The 14,484-nt window shown below is 48.1% G+C and overlaps 1 protein-coding gene across 7 annotated transcripts in view; it reads left to right on the top strand.

The window, feature by feature from the left end:
* FAM120B (family with sequence similarity 120 member B) overlaps positions 1-14,484 on the top strand; it is a 68,166-nt gene that overhangs the window by 35,508 nt on the left and 18,174 nt on the right. For all 7 annotated transcript variants that reach the window (XM_012183304.4, XM_060419356.1, XM_060419355.1 and 4 more), the window contains 3 exons: positions 3,439-3,540; positions 6,314-6,486; positions 11,955-12,047. In XM_012183304.4, coding sequence (XP_012038694.1) covers positions 3,439-3,540; positions 6,314-6,486; positions 11,955-12,047 — 368 coding nt within the window. The remainder of the gene's footprint in view (positions 1-3,438; positions 3,541-6,313; positions 6,487-11,954; positions 12,048-14,484) is intronic.

The raw sequence follows: 14,484 nt of genomic DNA on the forward strand, positions 1-14,484 counted from the left end.
AGATCATGAGTTCCTTATTGCAAAATTCAGGCTTTAATTGAAGAAAGTAGGGAATACCTCTAGACCATTCAAGTATGACCTAAATCAAATCCCTTATGATTATACAGAGGAAGTAGCAAATAGATTCAAGATATTAGGTCTGATAGATAGAGTGTCTGAAGAACTATGGACAGAGGTTTGTAACATTGTACAGGAGATGGTGATCAAAACCATTCCCAAGAAGAAAAAATGCAAAAAGGCAAAATGGTTGTCTGTGGAGGCCTTACGGATAGCTAAGAAAAGAAGAGAAGTGAAAGGCAAAGGAGAAAAAGGAAAGATATATCCATCTGAATGCTGAGTTCCAGAGAATAGCAAGGAGAGATAAGAAAGCCTTCCTAAGTGGTCAATGCAAAGAAATAGAGAATAACAATAGAATGGGAAAGACTAGAGTTCTTATCAGAAAATTAGAGATACCAAGGGAACACTTCATGCAAAGATGGGCACAATAAAGGACAGAAATGGTATGGACCTAACAGAAGCAGAAGACATTAAGAAGAGGAGGCAAGAATACACAGAAAAACTATACAAAAATAGATCTTCATGACCCAGATAACCATGATGGTGTGATCACTCACCTCAAGCCAGACATCCTGGAGTGTGAAGTGAAGTGGGCCTAAGGAAACATCACAACAAACAAAGGTAGTGGAGGTGATGGAATTCCAACTGAGCTGTTTCAAATCCTAAAAGATGATGCTGTGAAAGGGCTGCACTCAATATGCCAGCAAATTTGGAAAACTCAGCAGTGGCCACAGGACTGGGAAAGGTCAGTTTTCATTCTTATCCCAAAGAAAGGCAATGCCAAAGAATGCTCAAACTGCCACACAATTGCACTCATTTCACATGTTAGCAAAGTAATGCTCAAAATTCTCCAAACGAGGCTTCAATATTACGTTAACCAAGAACTTCCAGATGTTCAAGCTGGATTTAGAAATGGCAGAGGAACCAGAGATCAAATTGCCAGCATCCATTGGACCATAGAAAAAGCAAGAGAATTCCAGAAAAACATCTATCTCTCCTTCATTGACTAGGTTAAAACCTTTAGTTGTTTGGATCACAGCAACCTGTGCAAAATTCTTAGAGAGATGGGAATACCATACCACCTTACCTGCCCCCTGAGAAATCTGTATGCAGGTCAAGAAGCAACTGTTAGAACTGGGCATGGAACAAAGGACTGATTCAAAATTGGAAAAGGAGTATGTCATGGTTGTATATTGTCACCTTGCTTATGTAACTTATATGCAGAGTACATCATGAGAAATGCTGGACTGGATGAAGTACAAGCTGAAATCAAATTGCTGGGAGAAATATCAATAACCTCAGATATACAGATGACACCACTCTTGTCACAGAAAGCGAAGAGGAACTAAACAGCCTCTTGGTGAAAGTGAAAGAGGAGAGTGAAAAAGTTGGCTTAAAACTCAGCATTCAGAAAATGAAGATCGTGCCATCCAGTCCCATCACTTCCTCGCAAATAGATGGGGGAACAATGGAAACAGTGACAGACTTTATTTTCTTTTGCCCCCAAATAACTGCAGATGCTGACTGCAGCCATGAAATTAAAAATGCTTTCTCCTTGGAAGAAAAGCTATGACCAACCTAGACAGCATAATAAAAAGCAGAGACATTACTTAGCTGACAAAGGTCTGTCTAGTCAAAGCTATGGTTTTTCTAGTAGTCATGTATTGATGTGAGAGTTGGACCATAAAGGAAGCTGAGTGCTAAAGAATTGATGCTTTTGAACTGTGGTGTTAGAAAAGATTCTTGAGGGTTCCTTGGACTGCAAGGAGATCAAACCAGTTAATCCTAAAGGAAATCAGTCCTGAATATTCATTGGGAGGACTGATGCTAAAGCTGAAGCTCCAATACTTTGGCCACCTGATGCGAAGAACTGACTCATTGGAAAAGACCCTGATGCTAGGAAAGATTGAAGACAGGAGGAGAAGGGGGTGACAGAGGATGAGATGGTTGGATGGCATCACCAACTCGATGGACATGAGTTTGAGCAATCTTCTGGAATTGGTGATGGACAGGGAGGCCTAGGGTGCTGTAGTCCATGAGGTCTCAAGGAGTTGGACACGACTGAGCGACTGAACTGAGATGATGCTGTATGTCTCTTGGAATGTTGGTCCAAAGACTGCCTCCCTCGGTCCTCGCGGGAGCTGGGAGGACCGCCGGGTGTTAAGATGCGGGCCCCAGCGCCCACCGTGAGCCTCTCTGTCTTTTGTGTGTCACCGAGGGTTAAAGCTCTGAGACATTGCCTCTGAACCTCTGTGCTGTGAACAGTCTTAGATAAAAGGTGGTCATTTCCACGCAGTGTCAGATGTGGTTTTGTGACTGTTTTAGTGGTTCCCAAGCAGTCACTTGGCAGGCCAGGGCCCTTAATAGCAGTGGCTGGGTGGAAGTACAGAACCTAGTAACGTCTGTCTCATGGCATGAGCAGGGCAGCATTCACTCAGTTGGCTATTTTTGAATGTAATGAAAATCTTGGCCAAGAGGATTACATAGAAATTGGGTTGTTTTATCTTTAACAACATTAAGAATACTCAGATCTTCTTTTTAAAATTTTTTCCTGTGTGTATGAAATTTAGGCTAAGATGAACTTGCTCCTAAAGCTGCAGTTAAGGAGCATTTGCTCTGGGCCTTGTGTTTTATGGAGAATGGTTTTTGCTCTCGGGAGCTCAGTTTTCCGGGACTCCAGCCAGAGTGCTAGCTGAGTGAGGCGCAGTGGTTGGGGAACGTGGGCGGCTCAGCTGAGAGGGAGGGAAAGGGGGCTTGCCAAGTGTGGGCGCAGGAGGTGGTGTCTGCGGGCGCTGGGGGAGTGGTGGAGGGGAGTGGGGGCAGAGCAGAGCGTGGCCCGAACACAGAGGTGAGGAAGGGCGAGGTGAGCTGCGGCTGACTGAGCCGCCTGAGCTTCCGTAGCAGTCAGTGACCCAGCCACAGACAGGAGTGCCTTTATTCTGGATCATTCCCGCCAGCTTTCTGATTTGTCTGACATAACCCTAGTCTTAATAGTTGCGTAAAGTCGTGAACTTAAGAGCAGAAAGGACTGCCATATTCCTGCTCCCTAAATGCTCTCTGGAATGGCGTGAGGGTGGTGGGGAAGGAAAGCAGGGTGCTGTAGGAGCTGTCTCGGTGGAGACTGAGAGGCCGCCTCTGCCCCCAGTGACCACCTGTCCAGGTTGTCCTGCCACCCCCCACCCAAGGCTATCATGCTGCTGGGAGCGGATGGATGACCATCCGATCAGAGGGTAGGAGACCCACTGCTGGGCGCCCAAGGCCCTGTGGTGACCTTGGATGTGAGAGCTCACCGGCGGGGCGTCGGTCCTGCCGAGGTGGCTCTCATGCAGTGTTGGTGATGGGTTGGTACGCACGTCCACTGACGCAGCTGTCTTTACTCAGGTGGTTCCAGCACCGGCCCCGCTGTCAAGGAGTGGTTTGTGTACTCCGGGAACCCACTGAGGCAGCCAGACCTCGTCAGGCCTCTGCAGATGAACCTTCCAGGTACAGACAGCCTTGATTGAATGCCAGCTGCTCACCGCGTGATGCAGCGGTGATCTCTGCGGAAGCGCCTTTCCCAGCGCTGCACACACGCCGCTTTCCATTTCTGCCGTGGCTCCGGGAGCGGTGCACCTGATGAGGTTCTGAATACAGCAGAGGAAAGGGCGGCACACAGACCTCCCCAGGCCAGTCTTCTGAACCACCCTGCCTCACTCCCCCGCCTGCTGCCCAAGGTCCACGCCAGGGGGAGAAGGAAACCAGGGCCACTGTAGTAAGCAGCTCGAGGTAGCACGGTTGCATTCTTGCTGCTCTGTTTGGGGCGATCCTTGTCTTGCTTCCATGATTGAAAGTGGGCTTGATGAACTAGGAAGAGGAGGTGAAGGAAAGTGTTCAACTGTAAAAATAAGTTTTTTTCAAGGGCCATATCTTAAAACACATAGTGGGAGGGGAGGAGAAAACAGGGTTCTCCTAAACATTAGTTGAAGTAAAGTCTCCCTGTGGGCTCTTAGTGTTTGAAGAGGGCCAAGCTCGTCCGACTGTAGGAGACAGGGCTCCACATACAGACGCTCGAGAGAGGAGAGTTTCGGGCTTATCTGAGTGGGCTTTCTCACTGGTCCACAAACGGATACTTCTCCACAATCCTAAGACTCCACTCTCACCTGCTTCAGATTCTCTCAAGTCACTGTTGTGCTCGGTCACTCGAGCCTGCAGTTTGCCAGATAAGCAGCACTGTGAGGCGCAGTCCTCCTAAGTGGGATTGCATGAGGAGAGACGCTGAGGGAACGTTTCCTAATTCTCTCAGTTGGTGATAGACTCAAACCTTAATATTAGTATTTTAGCATTTCAAACCTAAAGGTACTTATCACAAAAACAATTTAAGAATGAATTGAGACATTTTACAGCAAGAAGTACTTTTAAAGAATACCCAAAATCATTTCCCAGAAGTGTTTTAATATATATATATGTAATTTTCATTTTATAGTATCGTTCCAGAAATAATGTAGAAAGGGAGTATTTGGCCTTTCATTTATTATATTATGAGTTAATTTTAGAGGCCACTCAGTATAAGGTTTTAATAAACTCGAAAGTTCACTCAGTTGTTGGAGAGACTGCCTCTGAGGCTTGCGGGCACGTGCTCCTTGGCACTGCGTAGCCGCAGGTGTGTGCGTGCTGCACGTTGGGACTGCACACGGGGCCTGTGCTTCCAGCAGGAGCGGGAGCCCTGCCCACCTGCAGAGGGCCGGCGAGCGTCTGCCGTCACGAGGACCCTGGAGGTGGGGCCTTGAACTTGTGTTGCGGGTGATTCAGATGAATGACTGTTCACGTTTATGTTATTAACAATACGAATGATAGGATTTTTATATATAAATCTTCCCTATATCCATGAATAAAAACGCCGGGTGGTTTCTATTTTGGACTCATTTGGAAGCCGGATCATCCAGGTGCCTATCTCGTGGTTTTTCCAGCACCCTGACAACGTATATGTTAAGAGCAGTGGACTCCTGCAGCTTGATCCTTGCCTTCCGCGGGCCCTCGGAAGGGTGTGCCTTGAACTTTGGCTTCCTTTCCCCCAGCCTGTCCCTCGCAGGGTCCCTGCATCTGTGCGTCATCCTCAGCTGCCTCCTTACTGACAGGCTGCATTTTGTGCTGCGAGTTTTGGACCACACAGCAGGCAAGCATCTGACATAGCTTTTTATCTCCCAAAGTGGATATTCTTCTTTAGGCAACATTTGGTGATTTTTTTCTGTCTTTGCAGAGCCTCTTTTTGGTCATTTTAAGCATATCCTTATTTTATAAACCTCAGAAAGCTGATTCACACATCTAATTGGTAGTTTCTCCATCTGGAACAATTTTTAAAGCATTCAAGAATCCTAGAGTAAGCTTAGTATTTCTTGGCTGTTTAAAGATGTGACTCACTAGCACCTTGCAGACCCTCTTAGATGATTGTTTTATAAAATGAAACAAGTTGTCATTCACAGAAATTACCTCCTTCCCTGTCCCTCTGGGCAGCACTCTTCGGGCTTGCTCATTTCTGAGAAGCTCTTGAGACTTTCCTGTCCATGAATTCACACAGAAGCCTTTGCCAAGTAAGGACATAACTTGACTTTTGAAGCTGATGCGTTTCAGGAGCAATGCAGTTGGGACCTATAGACGAAATCTCAGCTGCCCATGGAACTCTGGGTGAAGCGTGGGAGCCACCCGTGATCCTTTCTGGCAGAGTCATGCGATTTTCTCAGTGAAATGTTTTCATGTTGCTGTTTTTGACTATTTAAAAATGTGAAAATCATTCATTCATAATTTCTGCATATAAAACCCAGGGAAATGTATCTTACACAATTTTGGCAGCTGTTTCTTTTGCACAGTGTACTTTGAAAACCACTAGTCCAGGAAAATAAGAGAGCCAACTACCAGAGCAGACCAGTGGTGTTTTCACCAGGCACCCCTCACAGTCGCATCTGTCTCACTCCCTCAGACAGCAAAGCTGAGCACAGGAAGAGAAAGCCCCCCCTTTCCCACACAGTATAGCCATTTAAACAAAGAGGAGTGTTTCCAATGAGACACATACATGCTGACCTTTTAGGGTTTCTGCTTGTTGGAATCAGGAAGTTCTATTAATGTGTACTTTCCAGTTGCTTAAAGTGTAAAAGCCCAAGGAAGTCAGCAAGGAAAGAGGTCAGTGCCCTTTATCTCTTTACTTTGTTTCTGAGAAGCGTCTTGTAACTTGCTAGTACAAAGAATAATGGTAAATGGACTTTTTTTTTTTTTTTTTAACTAGGGGGAACGCCTAGTTTGAGACAACTGTGGCTGAGCCAAGAGCCAGGAATCCAGGCCCAGCGCTTGGACACACTGCTGGCCTGCTTCGACCTTTCATCCTCACGAGAAGAGCTGCAGGCAGTTGAGCGCCCCTTCCAGGCGCTGTGCTGCCTCCTGGTCTACCTGTTCGTGCAGGTAACCTCGCTCCTGGCCATGGCTGCTGCACTCACCCCTCGCTTCTGGCCCTTGACTTTCGGGGGGTATGGCGGTCTGGGGTGTCCCATCTCTGCCCAGTGTCTGTTTCATAAAAAGTGAGGTCTCTGTGTGGCTGTACATTTGAGGAGCCCGGTCGGCTGCCGGCATAGAAGTGGGCTCTGCACCTCCCTGTGATAGAAGCTTGAGGTGTCTGACAGGTCCAGGCCACGGTGCACTTTGCTCACGATGGCCCAGCTTTGTAGAGCATGGGCTGTCCTGTGTCCCCGTTTGGATGATAGTTACACAAACATGGGGTAGTTAGACCACCCTTAGTGAGTTTCAATTTTACTGCCTCCTCACTGGTTTCACATGCACCAGGCCGAACTTTTGTTTTGAGTAGAACTTTCCTTTATTTGTACCAGACTCAGCAAAGGATAAATCGGTAAATGATCGCAGGATTATCTAATGTTTAAATGAGAAATGAATTTCTTTTGCTACTTTTACTAACTGTGTGTGCATGTATTATCAGTCAGTGCCCTCTTTCCTGTGTTTGTGAGTCTGCAGGCGGCCGAGGTGGACACTGAGGGTCGGGAGCTGGTTGATGGCCAGCAGCTGAGTTTCCTCCTCCAGGAGAATAGGCGGCTTTCTTCTCAGGACTGTGTGTGAATACATGGATACTGATATTTGGATATGGACATACCCTTGGACAGCCTTGTGTTGGCACTTTCAGAACTACATTCTGCACTTCCTTTTCCAGCAGGAGAGAGAGGCCCTCGAGCCCATTCGCAGCCACTTGGCACAGCTCTGCCCTCTTGTCAGCAGTGCAAGTGCCTGTTGGCGATGAAAATCCACTTCCAGAAGGAAAATGCCCCAGATCACAGAACAGCCACTTTACGTCTCAGGCATTTATATAAGCCTGAGGCTAGACAAGTATCAGAAGGAAAATTTCCACTTTTACCTTCCTACTACTAGTAATTACCTTTTAAATGAAGTCTTTTTAGTATAAGTCAGCATGAGATAGACTCGTTGGTTGACTTTAAAGGATACATTCAAATTGGAACTTTCAAAATAGAAAACAAATCAATGCGTTAGTGTTATCCCTTAGATTAAAGGTACTGTACTGGGCTGTTATCCATAAGGATGACTATTCTCTGTTTAGATTAATAACTGTAATCTGTTTAGATTAATAAGGCTAAATAGTATACTTTTGTATGCTGCTGCTAAGTCGCTTCAGTCGTGTCCGACTCTGTGCGACCCCATAGACGGCAGCCCACCAGGCTTCCCCGTCCCTGGGATTCTCCAGGCAAGAACTGTGGAGTGGGTTGCCGTTTCTTCCTAGTTAAGCTTAAATTAGGTGCCACACAGGATGAATGCATACTGTTGAGTGCACAGAGCATACAAAGAAACAAAGCCCTCATTTGCTGACTGTTGGATCCTAACTCGGTTAGCTCATGTTTCACTTGGAGTCCAGCCTCCAAGTTAGCGTTATTAGAGGCTTATTTGAGAAGCTTTTCTGAAAGGGTAATTTTGCATCATAGAAAGTTTGCATATTCTTTATAATCGTGGTAGAGCAAACACTTTATCATAATAATCTCCACTGCTGCTGCTAAGTTGCTTCAGTCGTGTCCGACTCTGTGCGACCCCATAGACGGCAGCCCACCCGGCTTCCCCGCCCCTGGGATTCTCCAGGCAAGAACACTGGAGTGGGTTGCCATTTCCTTCTCCAGGGCGTAAAAGTGAAAAGTGAAAGTGAAGTCGCTCATCGTGTCTGACTCCTAGTGACCCCATGGACTGCAGCCCACCAGGCTCCTCCATCCATGGGATTTTCCAGGCAAGAGTACTGGAGTGGGGTGCCATTGCCTTCTCCAATAATCTCCACTATGTGAAGTTTTAAAAAAATTGGTATTACTAAGAATCTTGGTCCTCTGATATGTTATCAGTGAGTTCAGTTCAGTCGCTCAGTCCTGTCTGTTTGTGACCCCCTGGACTGCAGCATGCCAGGCCTCCCTGTCCATCACCAACTCCTGGAGTTTACCCAAACCCATGTCCATTGAGTTGGTGATGCCATCCAACCATCTCATCCTCTGTCGCCCCCTTCTCCTCCTGCCTTCAATCTTTCCCAGCATCAGGGTCTTTTCAAATGAGTCAGCTTTTCACAGTAGGTGGCCAAAGTATTGGAGTTTCAGCTTCGACATCAGTCCTTCCAATGAACACTGAGGACTGATCTCCTTTAGGGTGGACTGGTTGGATCTCCTTGCAGCCCAAGGGACTCTCAGGAGTCTTCTCCAGCACCACAGTCCAAAGCATCAGTCCTTTGGCACTCAGCTTTCTTTATGCTCCAACTCTCACGTCCATACATCACTCCTGGAAAAACCATAGCTTTGACTAGATGGACCTTTGTTAGCAAAGTAATGTCTGCTTTTTAATAAGCTGTCTAGGTTGGTCATAACTTTCCTGCCAAGGAGTAAGCGTAGATTTGCTAATTACAAAGATGGTTGCAGAGTATGAAATCGATAAGCTGAAAAAGTACGAAATCAATAAACTGAAAAAGTATGAAATCGTTAAGCTGAAAAAGTACGAAATCGATAAACTGAAAAAGTATGAAATTGTTAAGCTGAAAAAGTATGAAATCGATAAGCTGAAAAAGCACGGTAACGATAAAAGATTTTTTTTTTGGCTGCATTGTTGGCATGCAGGATCTTAGCTCCCCAACCAGGGATCAAACCCATGTCCCCTGAGGATAGCACAGAGTCTTAACCACTGGATTACCAGGGAAGTCCAAGAGTGATTCTTTTTTTGTAGGCAGGTTTTTTTAAATCAGCTTTCTGCAAAAGATGCTAAAGGCAAGAAGTAGAACTAACTGTATGCCAACAAGCCTGTCTAAGAGAGAGGGGAGGACTTATGAGTTTGAACCCTTGGTCTTGCTTTTGTAGGTTGAGATCTTTTTTCTTGGTCATAAGTGCTGAGCATTTGTAGATTTTTGCTTTTTCTGCAACATAATTATAGCTTCATTTATACAAAGGCAGCTTTGTATAAAGTTGGAATAAAGGTGGAGATGGATGGTGATGGGACCAGTGCAGCATTTGGTGGCTGAGCCCCTGACCCTGTGAGGAGGGCGTGGAGATGCTGGTGTGACCGGGCCCCACCCATCTGTGTGCTCCGCCCCCTCATTCCCAGGCTCTGTCTCTCTGTGTCCTTGTCTCTCCTTGCTTCTCACTCACACTTTGGTTGAACTTTTTGATTTCACAGAGGATGGGAGGAGATGCATATTTGGGGAATCCTGGTTTCTTATAAATGGGGATGCAAAGACACAGCTGACATCTGGGGCTCGCAAGCTCATGCTCGTCCCAGCTCTGATCACCCTAGCTCAGACTAGCTGTGGGTGCTTTCTGTCTGCAAACCCCGCAATTGTCAGCTCTGGAAATTTGTGTTAACCCTTGATGACCCACATTGCTCCAAGGCTCAGATTTGGCTATAACTCAGGCTTCCCACAGGCATTCTGGAGCATTCTGCTTTGCTCATGAGTACCAGGCTCTGCTGCCCAGCCTGGCTCTGGTTGACATGGAGATTTATACACCAGGGACTGTGGATGGGGGGAAAAAAGACCCCGCCCACCTCCAAGGATGTCTCTTCTGTCCTTGGTGTGAGTGTGTGTATGTGAGAGTGTGTGCTCTGCTGCCCCAGGTGTGTGTGTGTGCTCTGCTGTCCTGGGTGTGTGCATGTGTGTGCATGGTCATGTGTATGTTCTGCTGCCCCGGGTGTGTGTGTGTGTGTGCTCTGCTGTCTTGGGAGTGTGTGTGTATGTGTGTATGAGAGAGTGTGTGCTCTGCTGCCCCAGGTGTGTGTGTGTGTGTATGAGAGTGTGTGCGCTCTGCTGCCCTAGGCGTGTGTGTGTGCTCTACTGTCCTGGGTGTGTGCATGTGTGTGTATGGTCATGTGTGTGCTCTGCTGTCCTGGGTGTGTGTGTGTGTGTATGAGAGTGTGTGCGCTCTGCTGCCCCAGGTGTGTGTGTGCTCTGCTGTCCTGGGTGTGTGCATGTGTGTGTATGTATGCTCATATGTGTGCTCTACTGCCCCGGGTGTGTGTGTGTGTGTGCTCTGCTGTCCTGGGTGTGTGTGTGTATGAGAGAGTGTGTGCTCTGCTGCCCCAGGTGTGTGTGTGTGTGTATGAGAGTGTGTGTGCTCTGCTGTCCTGGGTGTGTGCATGTGTGTGTATGGTCATGTTTATGTTCTGCTGTCCTCTGTGTGTGTGTATGCTCATGTGTGCACTCTGCTGCCCTAGGCGTGTGTGTGTGTATATGCTCTACTGTCCTGGGTGTGTGCATATGTGTGCATGGTCATGTGTATGTTCTGCTGCCCGAGGCATGTGTGTGCTCACACACATGTGCACAGGCACTCTGCTGTGCCTGTGTGTGTGCTTTGCTGCCCCGAGCGTATGTGTGCTTTGCCTCCCCCATTGTGTGTGTGTGTGTGTGTGTGTGCACGTGCATGCTTGGCTGTTCATGTGAGAGTGTATGTGTGCCATGCTGCCCTGAGCAAGCACGCATGTATGTGTATGCACACATGTGCTGTCCAGAGCCTGTGTGTGTGCTTTGCCACCCCAAGTGTGCATGTTTGTGTGTGTGCATGTGGGCACATGCTGTCCTGTGTGTGTGTGTATGTGTGCACTTTGCTGCCCTGAGCGTGTGCACACGTGCATGTATCTGTGTGTATATATGTGTATATGCGCTGTGCTGTGTAGGTGTGTATTTTGCTGCCATGACTAGGCACACGTGTGTGTACATGTGCATGCACGTGCTGTCTGTGTGTGCACTTGCTGCCCTGAGTGTGCACGCATGTATGTGTATTGTGTGTGTGTGTGTACACGTGCATGCACTGCCCTCTGTGCTTTGTTGCCCTGAGTGTGCACATGTGGTCTGGGTGCACATGTGTGTGTTTGTGCGTGTGCATGTGTGTGTGTGTGCGTGTGCAGTACATGCACACATGCTGTCCTGTGTGTGTGTGCGCTTTGCCGCGCTGAGCGTGCATATGTGTGTGTGTGTGTGCGCGTGGACATATGTGTGTGTGTGCACGTGTGCACATTGTCCTCTGTGTGCACATTGCCACCCTGAGCGTGCACACGTGTGTGTGTGTGCGTGGACATGTGTGTGTGTGCACGTGTGCACATTGTGCTCTGTGTGCACATTGCCACCCTGAGCGTGCATGTGTGTGTGTGTGTGTGTGCGCGCGTGCGCGCATGCACTTTGCTGCCCTGGGCGCATGCGTGTGTGAGTGTACATGTGCACACATTGGTGTGTGTGCTTTGCTGCTCTGAGCGTGTCTGCACGTGTGTGTGTGTGTGTGCATTTGTGCGCGCGCACATGCAGCCCTGGGTGCCCTTAGCTGCCGAGCGTGCGTGCGTGCATGTGTATGCACGCGCTGTCCTGTGGCTGTGTTCTCCCAGGGCTGACGCTGGCTCTCTCCATGCAGGTGGACACTCTCTGTCTGGAGGATTTGCACGCCTTCATTGCGCAGGCCCTGTGCCTCCAAGGGAAGCCCGCCGTGGAGCTCGCAGACTTGCAGGTACTGAGTGTCGCCACCCTGGGGACGGCCCGCCTGGCCACAGGGCGGCACTTGCCAGCATTCCGTAAGTTCGGCTGGTGTTCACAGGAAAGGCTCCATGCCGCGCTCCCTTTGTGACTGGGAAGCTTGCCTTCGGAGCCCCTGGGCCCATTCGGCCCGCCTCCTACCCCTTCCCCTGGCAGCCGCCACTCCGGCCTTTGTATCTGTGAGTCTGTGTGTTTTTTTGTTTGTTTTTTGTTTTGTTTTCAAATTCCACATAGAAGTGAAAGCGTGTCATTTGTCTTTCTCTGACTTATTTCCCATAACATCATTCCCTCAATTCATGTAGTCACAAATAACAAAGTTTTATTCTTTTTTATGTTCAGTCGTGTGTGTGTGTGTGTGTGTGTGTGCGCGCGCATGCACAGTGCACGCACACTCATTGATGTACACTGAGGTTGGCCTGCTTGTCTTGGCTGTTGTAAACAGCGCTGCAGTGAACACGGGAGTGCATGTCTCCTCAAGGTGGTATTTTCATTTTCTGCAGATAAATCCCAGGGGTGGAATTGCTGGATCGTATAGTATGTCTGTTTTTGATTTCTAAGAGCCTCCATACTGTTTTCCACAGTGACCTCACCGATCTGTATTCCCACCGACAGTGCATAAGGCTCCTCTTTCCTCCACATCCTCTCCAACATCTGATGCTTCTTGTCATTTTGATGATGGCCATTCTGACAGATCTGACAGGTCTGAGGCGGCAGCTCACTGTGGGTTTGATCTGCATCTCTCTGATGCTCAGCAGTGTTGAACGTCTCTTCATTTGCTTGTCGGCCGTCTACATGTTTTCTTTGGAACAAGGTCTGTTCAGGTCTTCTACTGAACCTAAATCAGCTTGTTCGGTCTTTGGTTGTTGAGTCGTAGGAGGTATTTATGCACTTTGAACATTTATCCCTTATCAGACGGATGCTCTGCAGATAATTTCTCCCATTCAGTGCATTTTCTTCTCATTTTGTTGATGGTTTCTTTTGCTGTGTAGAAGCCTTTTTTTCCTTTTCTCCTGTTTATTTTTATGAGGTATGGTTGATGTACAGTATTATATAAGTTACAGGTATACACCACAGTGATTCACAGTTTTAAAGGTTATACTCCATTTATAGTTTTTATAGTTACTGTAAAATATTGGCTTTATTTCCTGTGTTGTACAATATATCCTTATAGCCTATTTATTTTTGTAAGTAGTAGTTCATATCTTTTTTTTTTTTTTTTTGGTATCTTTGAATCTGCAGAAGCCCTGTAGCTTGAGGTACCCTCACTTGTTTCTTTTACAAACCCCATCTGATAGGTTGTGGTGTATGTTCTGGGTTGGGCGGCTGGGCATCCCAAGACGCCATGCCCCACTCACTCTGCTTGGGGGAGCCTGTTCCCCAACCCCTGCCCTGTGGAATGCCTGTTCCCAGGCCGGCTAGGCAGCAAAGCCCACACAGCCGGTGTAGAGCCTCTTCCCAGCTCCAGGGCTGGAGGCAGAGCTTGCTGGCTGTCTGGTCCTGCTGTTCTGAGCTCAGAGCTCCATGTGCTCCTGCCCCTTCCTTCTGCTCAGACTCTTCACACCTGGGGCGGATCTAAGGCATCTCAGGCTCTCCTAGGGGTGGGGCTTTTGAAACTCGGAGGTCAGAACTTGACAGGTTTGCCTTTCCCTGCCCCGTGTGCTTACTGATGGCGCCAAGTCTTAGGCGACTGAAGAGAGGGGAGGAGGGTGGGGTTAGGGTTACTGCTTCAGGCTTGCTCTTACTGCATCTTGTAAAGATTTGCCTTTTGCCATCCTTTGAGTCCTGGGTCCTTTCTGCAGCTCTCTGCTTATAAACCTAATGGTAGACCTCGTGGTGGCCATGGCCCTGGATCACCCTTCCTCCCGACTGGGGCACGTGTGGCTGGAAGAGCTGCCTGGGGTGAGGTGATGGAGGAGGTGAGTCTGCGTCAGAGCTGGGCTGAGGAGACGGTTCGGATGGCAGGCTTCACGCCGCAGGACGTGCACGGGCTCTGCTGCTCCCAGAGTCGTTTCCTCTCTCACGTAGTTTTTCGTGAGGAAGACACTCGGCTTCAGGCCAAGCTGCATGCTCTCTTCTTTCCGGTGTTTCTGGGTTCTTTCTATAAGCTGGCAGACACGCCAGTGGAAGTTGTTTTTCCTGTTTATTATCCGGGGTCCTCCATTCTGAACCTCAGACGAGGGTCAGGACTAAGTTGGAAGTCACGTGTGTGTTCAGAGGCCGCCTCCTCAGCGTCCTGCACCCTGAGGCTGCAGGTAAGACAGTTACGGTTGGAAGGCCTGTCAGTCCTGGTAGACCCAGCTCACCTGAGACAGCCACTGACTTTGGCTGGGGGGAGATTTTATTGCTGCACATGGTGAGTTCAGAAAACTTACAGTTGTTTCCGCTGGGACTGTGATATTTTAGTGATCTTT

This window comes from Ovis aries, chromosome 8 (genome assembly GCF_016772045.2).
Source record: "Ovis aries strain OAR_USU_Benz2616 breed Rambouillet chromosome 8, ARS-UI_Ramb_v3.0, whole genome shotgun sequence".
Taxonomy (NCBI): Eukaryota; Metazoa; Chordata; class Mammalia; order Artiodactyla; family Bovidae; genus Ovis; species Ovis aries.